Source organism: Scleropages formosus, chromosome 7 (assembly GCF_900964775.1).
Source record: "Scleropages formosus chromosome 7, fSclFor1.1, whole genome shotgun sequence".
NCBI lineage: Eukaryota > Metazoa > Chordata > Actinopteri > Osteoglossiformes > Osteoglossidae > Scleropages > Scleropages formosus.
This window is the reverse complement of record NC_041812.1, coordinates 24,843,484-24,864,414: the sequence shown is the minus strand read 5'-3', so window position 1 is coordinate 24,864,414 and position 20,931 is coordinate 24,843,484. Positions and strand designations below refer to the sequence as shown.

Here is a 20,931-nt window from a genome sequence, read left to right as displayed (position 1 = left end):
TGGAATAAAATATGAATACCAACTTTTCGCATTTTGCCCACATACTGTTATGCAAAAATTTTGGCAGTGTTCTTTAATAATGTCCTTTGGAATAATAAAAGTGTACTAGTATTTTTAAATGAAAACTGTTAAACAAGTACACACTGTTGCAATGCAAAGTGGACACCATTAAAGTAGAAAGAGGCATCCAATGGAGAGTGATTTATTGGAAGAAACGTTCTGGTTTGAATGTTTCAGTATAATATGTCATACTAGACCGCCGCTAATAATTAAAACAGTAACTAAGAAATCTGAATATCATCATGAATTTGTATGATCAAACTCAAAAGTATTAGCAGCAAAAAAAAAAAAGGGGGGGGGGGAAATAAAACAATTGCTTTTTATGTGTGTAAAATATTCATGCTGCATACAGGTACATACAGACACTTTGTGTGATCAGTGTTGTCTTGGCAAACACAGGCGCTGCAATAAAAACAGCGACATGTAACCTGTCTGAAACATACCCCTTTCACACAACTGTGGTTTACAACCTCTTCACTTCTGGCACACTATACCATGTACAAACCGCTCATGCTGTTAGGAGCTCAATACTAACGACAGTACTTTCCATCATCACTTTCCATCTTTTTTGCAGCATTTCAAAGCCTCACGTTTCTTATTCAGTTAAGCATATTCCTTGACCATCAGGCATTAACACTGTGCACAAATATATTTCTCTGCGGACAAAGTTATATAGAAATTTCAATATTATGTTTTCCATCTTCCATCCAATAAAATTTATATATCCAGATCACATCTGTCTGGAGTTTTAAAGAGTTGCACATCCAAATAAATTTAAAAAGATGCAGAAGATGTCCTAAGCACAGGGCAACTTCTATTAAAGCCTTCTGTATTAAAGTACATTCATATTACAAAAAGAAACTTCAACACAAAGAAAAAAAACCTTCAGCATCTTTTAAATTTACAGCTGATTCTTAACATCTTTTCAAAATAAAAATTTCTCTTGAGATACCATTATAACATTGGTCCTGATTCTAACCAAAACCCAACTGGTCACAATCAGAAAATGGTTTGCACATGTCCATCTCACCATAATGTATGGAACGTACGTATGAGACAACCTGCTCGCTACACAGCTCCTATACTCGATGGGGTGCGTTTCCTGGGTTGAAAATTAAAGGTTTGAACTCCCAAGACATAGTTGGGCTCTTGAAAAGGTTTTCTTGCTAAAGCAACCCAAAGCAGCATACCAAAGTCACAGCCTAGCAAAATATCATGCCTGTTCCAACATATTTTGGAAAAGAAAGAACAGCAGGAGAAATTTTTCTTTCATCAGGATTTCGACATTTAGAATTACAGGGTTCCAGGCAACAAAATGTATTGCAATGAGTTTATCAGGCTTTAAATTTGATTTTTTCATGTTTCTGGAAAAAAGACTTTCAGAGGTAATTAACAGTGCATAAGAAACCTACAGATGCAGCATTTCTGTGCCAATAACTAATTCTCAAAGAACAGCACTCGGAGCCCCACAATTCCAAAGTCTGGACCTCTAAGAGTCAGTCTCTAGTGCACGCGCACACACACACACAAGGAGACTGTTGCTGGTGTGAAGATACACTCCCAGTGGTTTCCTGCTCCAACCTCACTGGGACAAGTCCTGGGGCCTGTGCAGCCGGCGCTCTGCAGCGGCAGCTAGCATCAGGCGGCGCATTGAAGCCAAGTCTGACCCAGGGGAGTTGTCCTCCAGCCTGGTTAAGATATCTTCATCATCATCTTCCTCAGGGCTCTTGCTCAGGTACCGCCTGTGGGCACACAGGTAGAGGTTTTTTTTTTTTTTTTTTTTTTTCTTCACTGGGTAGGAACACTGAAGAAATCCATTTAAAAACAACATTTAATATTTATACAAGACGGAAACCACCATGAACCAGTAGAAATCAGCTTATAATTCAGCAAATTTAAAAGCTGTGCTTCTTGGTGCCCTGTCTAGTAAGCTGATCCCTGTAGTCCCTGCCCTGGTGCCTAGCAGACACAGTCTGAATGGCCCTGTGCTGTACACAGGACTAAGGGATAGTGGCACCTGCGTGCTTGCTGCAGCAGTTCCTCCTTCCTCTGTAGCAGCATCCTTTGCCTCTCTGCTGCTGACTTGGAGAAGCGGTTGCCCCTGATCTCTGTGTCAGGCACTTGGCCTGGTGAGACATCCACTGTCCCGCCACTGGCCTCCAGAGGCTCATCTGAGGTGGAGCTCTCCTGGACGGAGGGCCGCTCACTGGGCTGAGGAATAAGATAGCATCAAAGCACTTCATCAGCTCATGAACTAACCTAATCCACCTGCACCAAACCTTTATCATAATCCTTTGAAAGGGTAAATATTTTCCTTGTTATGTTAGACATACAAAATTTCACCAAACTTTTGGACCCAACCTCTGCTCATACAGTCTCCTGTTCGGGCTTGACAAACACCACATACCGGTGCAGTGAAGGGCACCTGGATGCGACCCTCCAGGATGTTATCAGTAGTAATCTCCATGGAGCGCGTGAGTTGTAGGTCCTGCAGCACTAGGTGATAGGGCACCTGGGGAAACATCTCTTGGATCTGGTGTGCCTACAAATTGGAAAAAGGTCAGTTATCATGGCTGAACCTCGGTGCAGCGAGTGGTAGGTAACAAACTAGGTTTGTTTGAGACTTTCATGTCTGCAGTTGTCTCCTTCTCTTAATGTAATGCATGAATTGTACTTTTGCTGAGATGTACGTCGCTTTGGACAAAAGCATCTGCTAAATGGATAAATGTAAATGAACAGAGTCCAGCTTTGGGGATACCAGAAGATTCAGAGTACTTACCATGACATTCAGTTGATAATTGTTGGCCTGAACCATTCCCAGGATGTTGGTGGTGTGCATGACCTCCACAGAAAAACTTGGCAACCAACTGGCAATGCGGGATCCTGCATTGGGGTAAGTAAATTTCAGTCTGTAACTTTGTATCAATGAGCTGGGAAAATACTGCATTGCATACCCTCTATGAGTAACAAGGGAAATTTCATTTTCTTTCTGATTTCCACTGAAAAGCTTCTTGTGTAAAACACATAGGTGGATGTAGCCAACTGAAACATCTTTAGGGGAATTTCTTCACAGGAAACTATACATAACTAAGCATCTTCTCCACACAAATCTATGCAGTGTATAGAATTTACTGAACAAACTGCACAAACAAATTTTTGCACGATAGTGTCAGCAAAAAATGTATTCCCCATGCACTACTTATCTGTGTTAATTGCATATTACCATCAAAGTGGAAGAAGTGGTTGTGCTGATTGTGAAGAGGTCGGGCTTCTGCTCCAGGCACAGCGCCCATGTTGTCCTCCAGGGCCTCTCTCTGCCGCTCCCCCTGAGCCTGGTCACCCTCGTTGATGTTCAGAGACATGCGACATGTAGGACAGGAAGTATCCTGTTCTAGCCAGGATCGCAGACAGGAACTGTGCCCAAATAAACATGCACCTTACCTAAATAAGTAAGTTTATTTATAAGAGTGCAACTTACTACAACTCTACACTCATGGTGGAAACTCAAGTGACTTCAACTTAAGAGGCCAAGTGACTCATTTGCTTACTTGTGAAAGAGATGTCCACAAGGAAGCTTGCGTGCAGCCTGCATAGAATCCCAGCAGATGGCACAGTCATCACTGTTGGCAGCCAGCTCCTCTGGGGTGGCCACCTCAAACCTGAACATACCTCATATTTCAGCACAGCAAACCTGCCTAACACAATGAAAGTCAATGCAGTGACCAGAAAAGAAGAATAAATAGGAAAGAGCTTGAACTCCAACCTGGATTCCATGTTATCGATAACACGTAGGTAGTTCTTGTGGCGTTGGATGCGCCGCTGAACCTCGTGGAAGAGGTAGCGGAGCTGCATGAAGATCACCAGGCTAGCCATAGACAGCCAAATGTTGCCGAAGAGCTGAGGAGGGACAAAGGGAAAATCAGGATCCATTATGATAAGGAGCACCTCACCTGACACAAATTATTGGCAAAACTGTAAACCGCTAAAAACAGAGGCTTTTGTTTATTTACTCTGTGTCCCATTCTATAATATTAAGGCACATGTACAAAACTAAATGAGAAGCCTGTGTGAAAAGTTTCAGTGGTGTTGGACTACAGCTCCTCTACCAGCATGTGGATATGGTGCATTAGGTCCAGGGTCAGCAAGGCCAACTCCATGATGAAATCTGTGTAGTACACATAGGTGCCTTTGCTCTCCCAGGTACCCTCATGATTCAGGTCCCACAGGTGGATGGTATAGCTGCAATTAAAAAAAATCATCAGGTCTCTTAATAAGAACAAACTGTCACCATAACTTCTTTTTCTGTTTTATTGCTTTCTGATGGAAAAAACACAACTTTTCTTTGCTAAAATGTAACAAAATTTGGGAAAAGAATAACCAAAACAAATGACTAGATAATCCAGAAACATACTGAAAACTCACCGCATGATAACATGGCCAGTGCGGACAGTAACGAGCAGACACTGGAAAAACAAGACAGGAAAACTATTGCCACAATTCTTAAACAGCATTTATACAGTGACCACCAGCATCCAAAAATGTAAATAATATTAATCATTTATGGATGAATACACATGTACAATTTGTAATGTAGTATGACCCACTCAGGTACACTTTTATACACACACATGCTAAAATTTCCTAGCAACAGCAACTTTTTTTTTTTTTTTTTTTGAAATTTGAAGAGTATTCAGTCAGTTATTCATTTACCTGACACTTTTCTCTATGTGACTCATAGTTTTAACCTGCTTACAGCAATTTACCCATTTACAAAAAGCGGTAATTTTTATTAGAGCAATTCAGCTAAAGGGTACAATGGCAGGAGGTAGGAGTCAAGCTTACATGCTTTGACCAAAGGCACAGACTAAGTACTATATTCCCTAAAGCCAGCATGAAGTAAGCATTCAGTTTTCCACAAAACTGAAATAATCTTAAAACAAGTTTGCTCATGCAAACCAGCCCCTACCTCTGCAGCCATGAAGGCCACTGTGTGGAGGCCATGCGGAACCCCCACCAGCCCACAGAGTACTGCCATGCTGCCACAGGAGACCAAAACTGCCACCAGCAGTGAGAGCACACGCACATGGCTGCTCCTTGGCGTGGTGGGTGAGAAAGACAGCTGTGAAGGGAAAGAGTAGATGAGCCTAGCATGACCAGAACGTGTCTCAGCAAAACCAAGCGCTCGGAGATCCTACAATACAATGCTGAAGTGTTAATAAATCTGACAAATACCCATTCATCCAACCAGTTACTCTGCTGTAGCAGTTCAGGTCAAGTACTGTGACCAAGGCTACTACAGTAGGAATCCTACCCAGGATTTTGACAACATTCAAGTCCAGCCCCTGAACCAGAAAAGCCATCTTGTTTCACCAGAAGACAGAGGAAGAGAGGCCCACTGCCAATTAAACCTACATATTCAAAGCGGTCTTTGCAGAGCTGAACCATGAGGTGGAGGAAGATGAGTGCAGCAAACCACAGGCACCACATGACCACCTCCTCCAAGGTTTGCACATTCAGCACTCCAAAGATGAAAATGAACTTGTAGAAGATGAAGTTCCAAAATTTGTCCTTCAGATGCTGGAATGGCAGTAAACAGACAGGTCTGGTGAGAGGAACATAAAGGGCAATTCATGTACTACAGAAAAGATCGCAGACAGCCTGACAATGAGAAGTTCACCATCTCGAACTTTTATGAAAAGTTAGTATTTCACTAAAGTCAGCTAGTGAGGTCTAAACAGGAATTCACATTTGCTTTGTCCAGCTCTGTAAACAACATGGTTAAGCAAAATTTAACCTTCAAAGATTCAAAGGCAAAGGTATTTATACAATTACAATAACAGAGTGATTTTTTTTACAATTACAGACAACAATCTGATAAAGAGAAAAGCCAACCGATCATTTTCTTCCTCACCTGTTTTTCACTGACCCTGAGTGGTCCAAACACTATACACTGAATCGCCTTGGCAACCAGCATGAGGAAACAACAAGCTGTGTTCACCAGCACCTATGAAAATAAGCAGTTATTGGAAAGAGCGCTGTAAAAGAGGCAACTTGTCTTCCACTTGTACTCGCTAAAACTTGTCACTGCTGCACGTTCAGTCCAGTCAAAGTGTACCGTGGCAGAAGCGATGTATTTCTCACCCACACGAAGAAGCTGTCGTAGAGCAGGTAGGACAGCACACCTGAAGCCACCCCGCCGCCGGAGCCGGAAAGCTCCTCTTCACCCGCTTCCTCCGAGAGCCCCAACCCCGGATCCGTCACCGTGCTGTAGGCGCTCAGGACGCTCCCGGCGAGCAGGGCGGCACTCAAGGCTGTGTAAGTCTGCAGACTGGGCCAGGGAAACCTCTCCAGGAAAAGTAGTGGCATTTTTGAACACTCTCACCTGGATACACCTGACTTGATACTGAAGTGTACCGACTCGACTGGTAGTCAGAGTCAGGGACCCATGTGGGTCTGGAGCAAAGCGGCTCACGGTTCTACACCCAGTTTATGACGTAAAAGGCTATTTTTTGGTACCCAGTGCCACAGAGCTACACAGGTCAGGGCGTGACTCTCGGGTGAGACTGTTAATTACGTGCGTCCTAACTGCGTAACACCTACTTCCGACCAGAATTACGGATCCACTTCAGCTCCATTCCAAAGTACAGATTACACAGACGAGCCGGAGGTGCTGTGTCTGAAAACAGCTCAGGAGCTAACTCAACTGGTTCTAGTTGAGGCGGCAAAAGTATAATACGGCATTCCTAATACGCTTCCCGACTAGTCGAACATTTGGCACTCCCAGTAAAAGAAATAGAACAAAGTGACTTTTCGCTTAATCCTGTTTTTGACTCAATATTCACGTTTTCTGCTTGACACAAACAGCGCCGAAGCTGGAGCTCTTAACCAGAGCTATCCAGCATTAACGAGCCCTCACTTCCGCTTCGCCGTAATCACTTCCGGTGCATCCGGGTCTTTTCATCCTGGGTTTCAAAGCCATGGTTTTACCGCCTGTTTTGATAGACATATAGTAACGCGGGTTTCTTTTAGGGCTCGAGATAAAGACAATCCGGCAGAGAATGTTCAGTTTTCAGTTATAATTTGTTTCATTTACGGTTTTTGTATATTATAACCACTGTCTGTTGTTGGACTAGACTGTAACTAAATGTCAAAATGTTTTTCAATACAGGGCAAACAGTGGCACAAACAACTAAATAAGTAACAGAGGGCAAACATAAGTAACCAAGGGCACCAGAGTAAATAAACAGCCTGCTCTCTTTTTAACTCTTTTTTAGTCTCTCTTTTAACTGTGAAGTCATCTTTGGCATCACCTTCTTTTGTTCTCAAGGGAAAATAGCCAGTAGAGACAGCAGTATGGCATCCAGAAATAACTGTTGTATCCAGAATCATAGTAAATAGCTCCAACTTCCACCATAATCATCCAGTAGAGCTGCCCTGCTAGATTGCAGAAAATCAAAACTGCTCTCATCTGCTGAGGAATGACGTTGTTTGGCACGTGTGCTATAATTTGCTCTTTGTTTCACCTCAATGTCTGACCTATTTTCTGTGACTTTGTGAAAAAATTATTTTAAAATGAATATGTTAAAATAAGTTTAGTATGAAGGATTAACTAGCAGCTTCTTTCAGGTTCGCTTCGTTTAAAAACACTCAAAAAGAGCCGTCAGTATTATGAAGCGAAACGTAAAATTGCCTGGGATGTGTTTGCGCTTTAAAAAATCGGATGTTGCGTTCTGAAAGTGTCGTACGCACATCAGTTGAGATATTTACATGTTATCATGAACTTATGCTTACACTCGTTTATATGATATACACTGACTGAATAGTTTTTTTTCCTTCAACACAGACAACCCAGCTATGATGCAGAATTTCTCAAAATAGTCTTTTTCATTTCAGGCTAAATGCATTTTTTGTTACACTTGTCTTCTGCCTGAGGTGACACACATTTTCACTATTATCTCACAGTGCAAGAATGAAATGTATGAGTCACTATTCTCTGCCGTGCAAGAGACCTCCCAAGAACATTGTTCCTCTTCTTGTCAAAGTCGTTTTTTGACGGGAACAGAGTTGTTGCTTGTACAGTGGTAAGCTTTGTCTGCGCCTCCCAGCATACCGGGGAAGACATGAATGGCACAAGCACATTGCCCAGCAAGGAAATGGAAGCCTTTGACGGAGGATCTGTGGCAGCCTGCGTAATTCTGAGCATCTCTTTCCTGGTGGGCACACCGGGGAACATTCTAGTCATCTGGACAATCTTGCAGCATGTCAAGAAGCGGTCCCACACCGTAATGCTGATCCTGCATCTGGCTATTGCTGACCTCCTGGTGCTTATCACGCTTCCTCTCTGGATTTTCTCCTTCATCCACTCCTGGCTCTTTGGTGAGGCTGTATGTAAAGCCATGGTCTACATCGTCAACTCCTGCATGTATGCCAGCGTGTTCCTCATCACGTTAATGAGCATGGAACGATTCATTGCTGTCCGACACCCCTTTGCCTGTGTCAGCTGGAAGAAGAGGAATTTGCTGAACAAGGTACTGTTGCCCTTGTGGATTTCAGCCTTCCTCCTCAGCATTCCCGTCATCCCCACGCAGATTCTGGATGACGAGGAGCAGTGTCTGTCCAGGAACTACACCTCGGTTAGTCAGGAGGTTGTCTGCTTGCTTCTGGAAACTCTGCTCGGATTTGTGATCCCTTTCTCCATCATGGTCATCTGCTACAGCTGCCTGTGGAGCCGCATTACGCAGATGACCTTCAAGTCCAAGCAGAATCCTATGGTTTTAATTATTAGCATCGTTGTCCTCTTTGCCTTGTGCTGGATTCCTCACCATGTGGGAAACATCCTGTCCCTGGTAGCACTCATCATTGAGAATTCAAGTTCATATTCTGACTTGATGCAGAGTCTGGAGTCTGCCAGGGAAAACATGGCCTTCGCTACAGGGGCTTTGGTTTTCATCAGCAGCACTGTGAACCCCATTCTATACGTCTTCGCTGCACGCACATTCCGAAGTTCGCTCTGGGAGAGCGGCATGCTGAAGCTCTTCCGCCACATCTCCAGCTCAGCTACAGGTGAAGGGACCAAGGAACTGTCATTTGTGTCCAAAAGACACAGTTCTCAATGTGAGCCCTCTGCATGCAGCACAGATCCAAAAGTTTTTGTAGACATTGATATAGGCGAAAATGCTTTTTCCTGAGCAGCTTTCCAAAATGGTGTTTTTATTTTGTATGTACTTACTGAATGGAATTTTTTTTTTCCTATTTCTGTAACTCGTGTTTCTGTACAGAAGATGTTATGTATTAATTTAAACTGTCAGACTCATGGATATTATTTCATTTATTTTTGGTTCTTTCCCCAGAGCCATCACGGGATTGCAGTGATTTTAATTTCACAGACTTCATACTGAACTGCAGTCATTGTAATGATGCTTTTGAGAAATATTCATTTTCTTGACCATTCGTGCAGTAAGGTTTTAGCTTTACATTCAGCTGTTTGGCATAGATAAAACTAGTTGTAATGATATTAGTTCTCTGAAGTCCACTGTCGTTCATATTTTGTTCAGATTCTGCTGACATTGATAGTTTTTCACTTCATTTAACTCTTTTTGTTTGTGATCATTGTGTTTTAAATTAGAGAGCTTTTCAGTCACATTACATTTGCATTAAGGAAGCATGTTTTAAAAATGAGGCTGCTCCTTTTACAAGAGATCACGTATGGATATTTCTATAAAACTTTGTAATTGTTTGTTAATTTGATAATCTGTTTTCACACCTCAGGTATTGTAAAATATGCATCTGAATGTTCATCAGTTTTTTAAAAGCAAGTTTCGCAGTTCATGTGCCGCAGTTTTAAACACTGGGGTTTCTACTTCCTTTTTGTGAATTGCAACATGAGAATATTTCAAAATTCCCCCCGAGCTTTCAAGGCAAAGACGCAAAAGAGGAATAAAGTCTACACCACATTACCAAAGGGACACGGTAAAAGGGTTACAAACAGGATTCCTCTCTGTGGAAATGTCTTTTGTTTATTTTCCATTAAAAGTTTTGCCCAAAAACCTGCTTTTCCCAACGATTTCTACATTGCAGTTACGTCTGAAAAGCAGAACACTCAATGTCTCTTCGCATGTAACTGTCACGCCCACGACAGCAAGCCAAGCGACCGCACCCGTTGCCAATCCGAACGACCAGGTATAAATGGAGCGCCGTCGCCCCACAGGGTTGCGGAATCTTACAATGCCTTCCTGCTGGGCTTGTGATTCAGCGGTCCGTTCCCCATACCCGTTTCCTCGTTCTTTGCTCCTGACTCTCCTGGCTCCTGACCCTTGCTTGTTCACGCGGTTTCTGAGACCTGCTTCGCCCATGAAAACGATGCCCGCGCCTCGGAAGACCCACTCCTGTCCATGACCTTTGTTCTCTGTCTGCTCTTGCGTTCTGCCACGAAGTAAACAAACCCGCACCTGGGTCCAAACCCTACCTTCTGTCTCCCGTCCTCGTCGATGACGGTAATTCTGTAAGGCAAAAACTTCTTAGGAATGTAAAGAGGAAAATAAAACTGAACCAGAACCCCACTGGTGAGAAAATAGTTACCTGAAATGGACCACAATAAAATGAGGTAAATACACAAGTTAGCGTCTGAAACATTTTGTAGAATTTCATGAGAAACTATAGGAAACCCTGAAAGCACCACAACAACCCACACGCACAGAGTCTGAAACCACTTATCCCAAGCAGGGTCGCAGTGAGCCGGAGCCTAACCCAGCAACAGAGGGTGCAAGGCCGGAGGGGACACAACCAGGATGGGACGCCAGTCCAACGCAAGGCACCCCAAGCGGGACTCGAACCCCAGACCCACCGGAGAGCAGGACCCAGACAAATCCACTGCACCACCGCACCCCCTCACGCCAATCTGAATAAGCAAATATGTTGTAAAGCCGATCAAAGCTGTTGCTTCGACAAGATGAGTATGGAAGAGGAGGAAAACAGGACACTTCCTGCACTGCTGTTTTTATTTAAAGAAAACATCTATTTTGCGTTCTCGCATTGTGCAAACTCTACGTGAGCACTTGAGTCTCAGGCCAAAGACAAGAGGAACTGAATCCTGCGGAGAGAAAGTCTTTCTCACAAAGAAAAGCAGATAAATTGGACTGAAAGCATCACTAAATGTGGACCTGCGGTCTAGTTTGTTTGTTGTGTGGCCGTCATTAGCTGCATTCATTTGCGTCTACAAGGGGAGGTTTTGCATGAGCCAGACCACCTGCTTTTCTTTCTGCCTTGACTTTCTGGGTCCGTACTTGAGTGAGGCCTCCAGGCACTCATCGCTAGGCTGGGTTTCACTTCTGCTGTGGTACGCACAGATATTCCATATTTTGACTCATAATCAGCCTCATGTTTATGCTGCGTAAGCCGAAAAAGCGGCGATGCTGGTAACAGTTGACACTGTGTCATTCCACATGTCTTCACCAGAATGCAGTTTATCGGGCTAATTCCATAAATATTTCCCTTCTCGGATAGTCCCTGTGTGTTCAAGAGAAATACTGAACGATACTTGCTGAATATACTGAATGTGCAGACGCTGTGACTGATGCTTAGGATTAAAAAGAAATCGTGGTAGAAGAATCAAAGCTTGAGAACTTATGCGGAAAACTATCACAATGCATATTTTAATACATTTCTTTGTGTTACTAAGGCATCACTCATTCTATTAAAAAAATATAAATAAATAAAAATAGATTATCTGAGGAACATGAAAGGCAGCACTTGGACAAAGTGGTTACAGATATGTATATTTCTGCTGAATATTAAGTGCCCTGAAGCTGTATCCTTAAGAGAAGTGTTCGGTCTGAATTGCTCCAATAATATACTGTATGGGTGACTTGTTTCCTAGTACTAAAGTGCTGAATGATGAATGCTCTTCTGTGTCCAGCCTGTACATCTCAAAGAAATCTGGACAAGCAATGGCGGGACGCAGTGTGGGTGCCGTGGAAGTGCTGAACAAAAGAATATCGGTGGCTCTAGGAAAATGCAGAGGGAATGACTTTGGTTCAGTGACGTGTCCTCATGAATATTTGTTTTTTAATGTCAGGTTAAAGGACACAGTGGGAAAGGGTTATACATGTGAGTTACAATTGAAATAAACAAAAACGCAGTGTGAGTGCGTGGCAGGGAGGCGCTGAATGGCGGCTCTCCGACTAGTTCTTTTGCCCTAAAAACAGACAACGCTATTAAGCTCATAACTTATGAGAAAATGGGTAGCATGGTGGCACAGTGAGCAGTGCTGCTGTCTCACAGCACCTGGGTGGTGTGAGAGAACAGGGTTTTATCCCCACTCAGTCTGTGTGGAGTTTGCATGTTCTCCCCGTGTCTGCGTGGGTTTCCTCTTTCCTCTGTGTGCTCTGGTTTCCTCCCACAGTCCAAAGAGATGCTGTTCAGGTTCCCCCACAGCATGTGAGTGACAGAGAGAGTGTGATTCACTGATGTATGGATGAGTGGCCCATTGTAAGTAGTGTATCTAGCAGTGTAAGTCACCTTGGTGAATAGGGTGTGTGGGCTAGTAACACTACATAGTATCTATTGTAAGCCACTTTGGAGAAGAGCATCTGCTAAGCAAATAAATGTAAAAATAATGACACAAGAACTCCACTAACCCTTTCTAACAGATCTCATACAGTAAAGACCACAACTTTGAAACCTTCATTATCACACTGCTGCTGAAGGACCAGAAATATTTTCGTATTTCCTGGTGCTGCATGAGCGGAGCCCAGAATGCACATCCTGTGGTAAGTCTTGTTGAACATGTCCCAATAAACCTGTACTAATTTGCATTCTCTAAGTACCATGAAATGAAAGCCATTCTCTCTCCTGAAACAATTTTGATCTTATAGGTTTTCTCCAAACCATACATAGGCAGCAATGTTTGAGGACAATCACAAAGGCAAAACTTCATAGCACTTTCCTAGAGTTTTTTTGTAAACATCTCAGTATAATAGGTGTATATTTTTGTTTAAAAAACTGCATATGGTTTTAAAAGCTAAAAAGACAATCTGACATTGATAAGTAAGTGCTTGCAGCTTTGATTTATTGTGACAAGAGCACTCAGTCCAAAGTTTGAACTTCCCATTAGTGGTGGTAATAGTGGCTAAAGAACTGGTGCTTTTCTTAACTTTGCAGTTGGAGTTTGCAAAATCTCCACATAAGGGCTTCTTTACAGGCACAGCATTCACTATAATTTACCTCTCCTTGTGCAGTGTAAGGACCTTTTAAACAAAGAATGAATGCGAAATCCCCTCCGTGAACCGCCACCTTACCGTGGTGGAGGGGTTTGAGTGCCTGAATGAGTCCAGGAGCTATGTTGTCTGGGGCTATATGCCTCTGGTAGGGTCTCCCATGGCAAACAGGTCCTGGATGACAGACGAGACAAAGCGCGGTTCAAAAACCCCTTATGAAGAAAAAATCAAGGCTTTCGTTTATCCCGCCCGGTATGGGGTCACCGGGGCCCCACCCTGGAGCCAGGCCTGGAGGGGGGGCTCGCATGCGAGCGCCTGGTGGCCAGGTCTATGCCCACGGGGCCTGGCCGGGCTCAGCCCGAAGCCATGATGTGGAGCCGCTCTTCGGTGGGCTCACCACCTGCCGGAGAGACCGTAAGGGGCCGGTGCATTGTGATTTGGGCGGTGGTCAGGGCCGAGTGCCCGGCCGACCCAAACCTCGGGCGCCAATTCTGGTTTTTGGGACTTGGAATGTCACCTCACTGGGGGGGAAAGGAGCCTGAGCTGGTGCGGGAAGTTGAGAGATACCGTCTAGATATAGTCGGGCTCACTTCCACTCACAGCTTGGGTTCTGGAACCACTCTTCTCGACCAAGGGTGGACTCTCCACTATTCTGGCGTTACCCAGGGTGAGAGGCGGCGGGCGGGTGTGGGTTTATTAATAGCGCCCCAGTTTATCCGCCATGTGTTGGAGTCTACCCCGGTGACTGAGAGGGTCATCTCCTTGCGCCTTCGGGTCAGGGAACGGTCTCTTACTGTCGTTTGTGCTTATGCGCCTAATGGCAGTGTAGAGTACCCGGCCTTCTTGGAGCCCCTGGAGGGCATGCTGGAAAGCGCTCCCACTGGGGACTCTGTTGTTCTACTGGGGGACTTTAACGCCCACGTGGGCAGCGACAGTGATACCTGGAGGGGCGTGATTGGGAGGAACGGCCTCCCTGATCTGAACCCGAGCGGTGAGTTGTTATTGGATTTCTGTGCTAGTCACGGTTTATCCATAGCGAACACCATGTTCATGCATAAGGGTGTCCATCAGTGCACTTGGCACCAGGACACCCTAGGTCGGAGATCGATGATCGACTTTGTAGTCGTTTCTTCTGACCTTCGGCCATATGTCTTGGACACTCGGGTGAAGAGAGGGGCTGAGCTGTCAACTGATCACCACCTGGTGGTGAGTTGGATTCGATGGCGGGGGAAAAAGCTGGACAGACCTGGCAGGCCCAAACGCATAGTGAGGGTCTGTTGGGAACGTTTGGCGGAGGCCCCTGTCAGAGAGGTCTTCAACTCCCACCTCCGACAGAGCTTCAGCCAGGTCCCGAGGGAGGTGGGGGACATCGAGTCTGAATGGACTATGTTCCGCGCCTCCATTGTCGGGGCGGCAGTTCGGAGCTGCGGCCATAAGGTCTCCGGCGCCTGTCACGGCAGCAATCCCCGAACACGGTGGTGGACACCGGAGATAAGGGATGCCCTCAAGCTGAAGAAGGAGTTCTATCGGGCCTGGCTGGCTCATGGGACTCCTGAAGCAGCTGACAGGTACCGACGGGCCAAACGGAGCGTGGCTCTGGCAGTCGCCGCGGCAAAAACTCGGGCTTGGGAGGAGTTCGGTGAGGCCATGGAGGAAGACTTTCGGTCGGCCTCAAAGAGATTCTGGCAAACCGTCCGGCAACTCAGAGGGGGGGAAGCGGTGTTCCACGAACACTGTTTACAGTGGAAGTGGTGCGCTGCTGACCTCAGCTGAGGATGTTCTCGGGCAGTGGAAGGAGTACTTCGAGGATCTCCTCAATCCCTCCGACACGCCTTCCGTAGAGGAAGCTGAGGCTGGGGACTTGGAGGGGGACTCGTCCATTACCCTGGCTGAAGTTGCTGAGGTAGTCAAAAAACTCCTCGGTGGCAAGGCTCCGGGGGTGGATGAGATCCGCCCCGAGTTTCTCAAGTCTCTGAATGTTGTGGGGCTGTCTTGGCTGACACGCCTCTGCAGCATCGTGTGGAGTTCGGGAGCGGTGCCTCTGGACTGGCAGACCGGGGTGGTGGTCCCTCTTTTTAAGAAGGGGGACCGGAGATTGTGTTCCAACTATAGGGGGATCACACTCCTTAGCCTCCCTGGGAAAGTCTATGCCAGGGTACTGGAGAGGAGAATCCGACCCATAGTCGAACCTCGGATTCAGGAGGAGCAATGCGGTTTTCGCCCTGGCCGTGGAACACTGGACCAGCTCTATACCCTCACTAGGGTGCTGGAGGGTTCGTGGGAGTTTGCCCAACCAGTCCATATGTGTTTTGTGGACCTGGAGAAGGCATTCGACCGTGTCCCTCGTGGCATCCTATGGGAGGTACTTCGGGATTATGGGGTTCGGGGCTCGTTGCTACGGGCTGTTCGTTCCCTGCATGACTGGAGCAGGAGCTTGGTTCGCATTGCTGGCAGTAAGTCAGACCTGTTCCCGGTGCATGTTGGACTCCGCCAGGGCTGCCCTTTGTCACCGATTCTGTTCATTATCTTCATGGACAGAATTTCTAGGCGCAGCCAGGGAACGGAGGGTGTCTGTTTTGGTGGCCGCGAGATCTCGTCTCTGCTTTTTGGTCCTGTTGGCTTCATCAAGTCAAGACTTGCAGCGTGCACTGGGGAGGTTTGCAGCCGAGTGCGAAGCGGCGGGGATGAGAATCAGCACCTCCAAATCCGAGGCCATGGTTCTCACTCGGAAAAAGGTGGATTGCCCCCTCTGGGTTAGGGGGGAGTTGCTCCCTCAAGTGGAGGAGTTTAAGTATCTCGGGGTCTTGTTCACGAGTGAGGGAAAAATGGAGCGGCAGGTCGACAGACGGATCGGTGCGGCGTCCGCAGTAATGCGGTCATTGTACCGGTCTGTTGTGGTGAAGAGGGAGCTGAGTCTTAAGGCGAAGCTCTCAATTTACCGGTCGATCTACGTTCCTACCCTCACCTATGGTCATGAACTCTGGATCATGACCGAAAGAATGAGATCGCGGATACAAGCGGCAGAAATGAGTTTCCTCCGCAGAGTAGCTGGGCGCACCCTTAGGGATAGGGTGAGGAGCTCAGTCACCCGGGAGGAGCTCGGAGTAGAGCCGCTGCTCCTCTGCATTGAGAGGAGCCAGTTGAGGTGGCTCGGGCATCTGTTCCGGATGCCTCCTGGACGCCTCCCTGGGGAGGTGTTCTGGGCATGTCCCACTGGGAGGAGACCTCGGGGCGGACCCAGGACACGTTGGAGAGACTACGTCTCCCGGCTGGCCTGGGAACGCCTTGGGGTTCCCCCAGAGGAACTGGAGGAGGTGTGCGGGGAGAGGGAAGTCTGGAGGACTCTGCTCGGACTGACCCGGCCCCGGATAAGCGGAGGAAGATGGATGGATGGATGAATGCGAAATCGAAAAGACAATGGCTTGCCTGTTATTTCTCTTTCCCACTTACTAGCAACATGAGGGAACATTGCAAATGTTCCGAAATGTGTCACAGGAATTAAATAAACATGTTGTATGGATAGGGGGGCGCGGTGGCGCAGTGGCGCAGTGGGTTGGACCACAGTCGTGCTCTCCGGTGGGTCTGGGGTTCACGTCCCGCTTGGGGTGCCTTGCGACGGACTGGCGTCCCGTCCTGGGTGCGTCCCCTTCCCCCTCCGGCCTTACGCCCTGTGTTGCCGGGTAGGCTCTGGTTCCCCGTGACCCCGTATGGGATGCGCGGTTCAGAAAATGTGTGTGTGTGTGTTGTATGGATTAAATAATGTTATAAAGATAAATTAAAATAAGTCCAGTATGAGGGATTCTCTGTATCTGAGAAGGACTGAGAAACAGCTCTGTATTCAGTGGAAATTCAGAGGTTGAAATGCAAAATGCCCCCATGTAGCTAGGAATAATTAACATTTTTGGAGGCCAGAGTTTCACATGTCAGAGTTTTTAATGAGTGATGAATGTTGATGAATGGATGCTGCCTTTTTAATACTTTGTGCAGCCTAGTGTGTCTGACTTTCCTGCACAAAATCAAACCTGTGTCTTCAGATCAACACTGAAGCTCATGTCACATTGCATTGTGACAGACTCAACATATAGCTCAACTGCACGTCTAGTCTATGTTCATCATCAGTGCTGATGAAAAAGCAATGTCATTTTTTTATGTGGTGTTTTTCAAAACGTGGGAATTAATTTTTGAGTCTCAAGGCACAGTCAGATATTTCAGCAATACAGCTGCAGGAAATCACGTTGTCCATCTTGCCAGTGTCAGCAAGTCCGCATCTGTTCTGGAGAAATTGGTAAATGTCAGCTTTGGTCATAACCAAGACTGAACCAAACATCTGCACCTTCAAAGCCAAAATTGTGGAACTGAGAATAATATTTAACATAATAAACAAAGCGAGACTAAGGATTTCTTGAATGACTTTACTGTAATACATAGTAACATTTTCCAGTTCTTAGTGTTTGTTGTTTGTAAATATAATGTGCATTCTTTCTTTTGAGGGCTGCGTCCATAGTTTTGTAGGCGTGATGTTTCTAACAATAGTTACACACTTGGGCTTTCTAAAAAACTTAGTTACAATATTAGTAGGTTTATTTTCATTTATTCATTTAGCTGATGCTTTTTTCCAAAGCAACTTACAATATTAGTCCACCTGCAATTATTTACCTATTTATACAGCTGGGTAACATTACTGGAGCAATTGTAGGGTAAGTACCTTGCTCAAGGGTACTACAGCTAGATGGGGGGGGGTCAAACCTGCAACCTTTACATCCAGAGGCAGTAGCTTTAATCACTACGCTTCCAGCTGTCCTGTTTTAATTTCAGCAAAGTGAACAGTTAAAACGATAACAAAAGAAAATATGGTGAAAATCTCCTTGGGCTTCAATTGAGGAGGAAGGGAAGGATGGAAGGAGGCAGATGGAGCATTGAAGCTACATTTGGTGAGGAAATCGTCATCTGTTTCTCAGCAAGAGCCACATTCCTGCATTCTAGATACTGCTGCTGTATTTTATGTCCGTTTACGTTCCCAAGATACGAAAAAACAGTTGTGACACATTCTTCCCTTGCTGTTGCGTGATCTTACAAAATGAGCTTGCCAAAAAAATGTGACTGAACTGATGTCTTTTCGATGTATGCAATCACTTGATCTGTGGTGAGAGCAAACATAATGTCCTAGAATTTTCTTTTATTCTATGAACAAGTTGACATCATTGTATCAGTGAATCTGCCCTAGATGCATCACTGCTGCATTGGAATCTTTCGGATGCTGGGATATGTGCTAACAAGACCAGAAGCTTCAAAAACACATTTTCACTTGTTTTCATGTAATTATGTTCAGTCATTGTATATTAGGGAGGACCCATCTTGTAGTTCACTTGACCTTCACCAATCAGTAGTGTGTGTTTTTCCACGGTAATAATGCTTTTTAATTGTAAATAGAGGGGGGGCATGGTGGCACAGCAGGTTTGGCCTGTGGCTGCTCTCTGGTGGGTGTGGGGTTTGAGTCCTGCTTGGGGTGCCTTGCAATGGACTGGCGTCCCATCCTGGGTGTGTCCCCTCCCTTTCCAGCCTTGCGCCCTGTGCTGCTGGGCTAAACTCCGGCTCACCATAGCCCTGCTTGGCACAAGCTTCAGTCAGTGTATGTGAATTATAAATAACTAAAAAGGAAAGTCCCCCGTTGCTATAAGGGGAATGGTGTCTGGAAAAGCTATACTCGAAACTGATTGCCCAATTCTTGTACAGGGAGAACCAGATGACCACCTACATGAATTGTCCATGGTTACTCATGAGGTCATACAGGTAGAGCTACAGGCACCCACAGTTTGGAAACCTCACATATGACCCTTTTGGTATAGTCTGGTGCTAATAGGAAGTACTACACTTCCAATTCACATTTGAAACTGCTATGGTATCTTTTTGACAAAAGGATCTCATCAGCATCTCTGGCTGCACCACCAGTCTTACCTTCATCTTAATCAACAGAGGACCTTTCTTTTTTGAGTCACCCTTGGAGATGCCTCCAGTCAGATGAGGTCAATGAACAGGCCAGAACTTCTTCAGGAAGGAGAAGAAGGGTCATTTTGTGGAAGCATTCCAGTGGTTTGTAGATGAAACGTGTATGGTACTGATGGGGGTACATTGGACCACAGCGGGCTGTTTGCGTTCCACCCTGCAAACTATCATGTGCTGTTATTATCACCACACCTCATGTTCAGTAGTTGCAGTCCTAGCCACAGTAGGCCTCACATAAAGAATGTAAACACTTTACTCTCTGAAGACCAAAAAGTACAACCAATGATTAAAAAATTATAAATATCTATAACAAAACTAGAAAGAACAGGCATATGCCTACATTTTCCTGCGACTGTGTGAATCAACAGGAGGATGCCAATAGGGTGTTACATATGGTCCCAGAAGTATTTCTTTCACAGTACATTGGGTATTCATGTTATGAATGTCTGAGACAAATTTTTGAAGTTACAAATATTTTTCTGTTTAACTTTATTTTTAATTTTTTTGGATTTGTTTTTAAATTGATCCTACCTATTTCTAAAAATGATATAGAAATGGTGGCAACTGGTTACAGTTGCTGCCTTTGGACCCAAAGGTTGCAGGTTTGAGTCTTATCCCCATGTGCAGTACTGTTGAGCAAGAAACTTACCCGAAATTACCAATATCCCAAATGCGAATGTTTGTTGTGTTTCCACATCTTGACAGTAGTGGGCAGTAAAAATACATAAAGAGGAAAAAGAATGTAGGACCAGATTGACTGAACTTTCTTCCATCATGCTTACTGTTCAAATTTGGTTTTTCTCAGTGTACCCATGATCAATAACAAAAGGAGAAACTTTGCACATGTTTATGAGATATCAGTAAACAAGAATGAAATAAGATTTAAAAAAATTTCAGTCATATTAAATCAGTTTTAATTTTAATGCATCTCAAGGTAAACAAAAATGTTAAAGCTCTTATTGTAGCTATATCCAGGATTTCAGTAAACTTGCCCAGTAAATAAATCAAGGTTCGTCTGTGATGTTGTGAATATTGTACATTTCAGATTAAACATACTGATATTTATTCATTTTTTACATCCTTTTCTCCTAAGTAACATGCACTGATTACTGTGTATTATATAACACACAATGATTACTATGTATTATATAACTTACCATGTATGATATATCACCGTAAATCTCCTTGGATAATATTATATAACATTATCCAAGGAGATTTAGAGTGATAGTTACCTTATACTGTACTAGACTCCATATAATCATTCACCCATCTATACACCATAGCAATGCAAAACACATTTACAAAGATATTACTGGGAAATGTAGGGTCGCCAGTGCACTTGAAACACGAGTCTTTAGTGACTGGATTTACGAACAATTCGTTACAACCAGGCTTCCTGCCCCAGTTGTGTTCTTAAGTTGAGGATCCAGCGCATTGCCAGGGCAGCCACCTTCACTCTTAGTGTAATCTGCTCTCATGGGAGTCTTACAGCAGGTTCACCTGGTCAGGTCTCAATACCCCACCCCCCTTGCAGTGCAAGGTCACCGGTCTCCCGACCGCGGATTGAAGGTGTTTGTGTGCAAATATAGCCACAGCTACAAAGTCTGTGTTTACACTAACCCCAAACCAGAGCACAAGAGCACTCGTATCT

At 45.0% G+C, this 20,931-nt stretch overlaps 2 protein-coding genes across 2 annotated transcripts; one reads left to right on the top strand and one right to left on the bottom strand.

Annotated features, from left to right (window-relative positions):
- Positions 1–345: 345 nt before the first annotated feature.
- On the bottom strand, positions 346–6,976 carry amfra (autocrine motility factor receptor a). The gene is made up of 13 exons (XM_018738747.2): positions 6,202–6,976; positions 5,972–6,064; positions 5,473–5,637; positions 5,027–5,179; positions 4,483–4,523; positions 4,167–4,299; positions 3,824–3,957; positions 3,609–3,719; positions 3,284–3,474; positions 2,840–2,943; positions 2,468–2,602; positions 2,078–2,271; positions 346–1,802 (listed from the first exon to the last, which is right to left on the bottom strand). Exons 1-13 carry the CDS (start codon positions 6,424–6,426, stop codon positions 1,643–1,645), a joined length of 1,839 nt encoding a protein of 612 aa, XP_018594263.1. The 5' UTR covers positions 6,427–6,976; the 3' UTR covers positions 346–1,642.
- Positions 6,977–8,125: 1,149 nt separating this feature from the next.
- Positions 8,126–9,248, top strand: LOC108926240 (leukotriene B4 receptor 1). The gene has a single exon (XM_018738830.1). The coding sequence runs from the start codon at positions 8,181–8,183 to the stop codon at positions 9,246–9,248; it is 1,068 nt and encodes a 355-aa protein (XP_018594346.1). The 5' UTR covers positions 8,126–8,180.
- Positions 9,249–20,931: the final 11,683 nt, after the last annotated feature.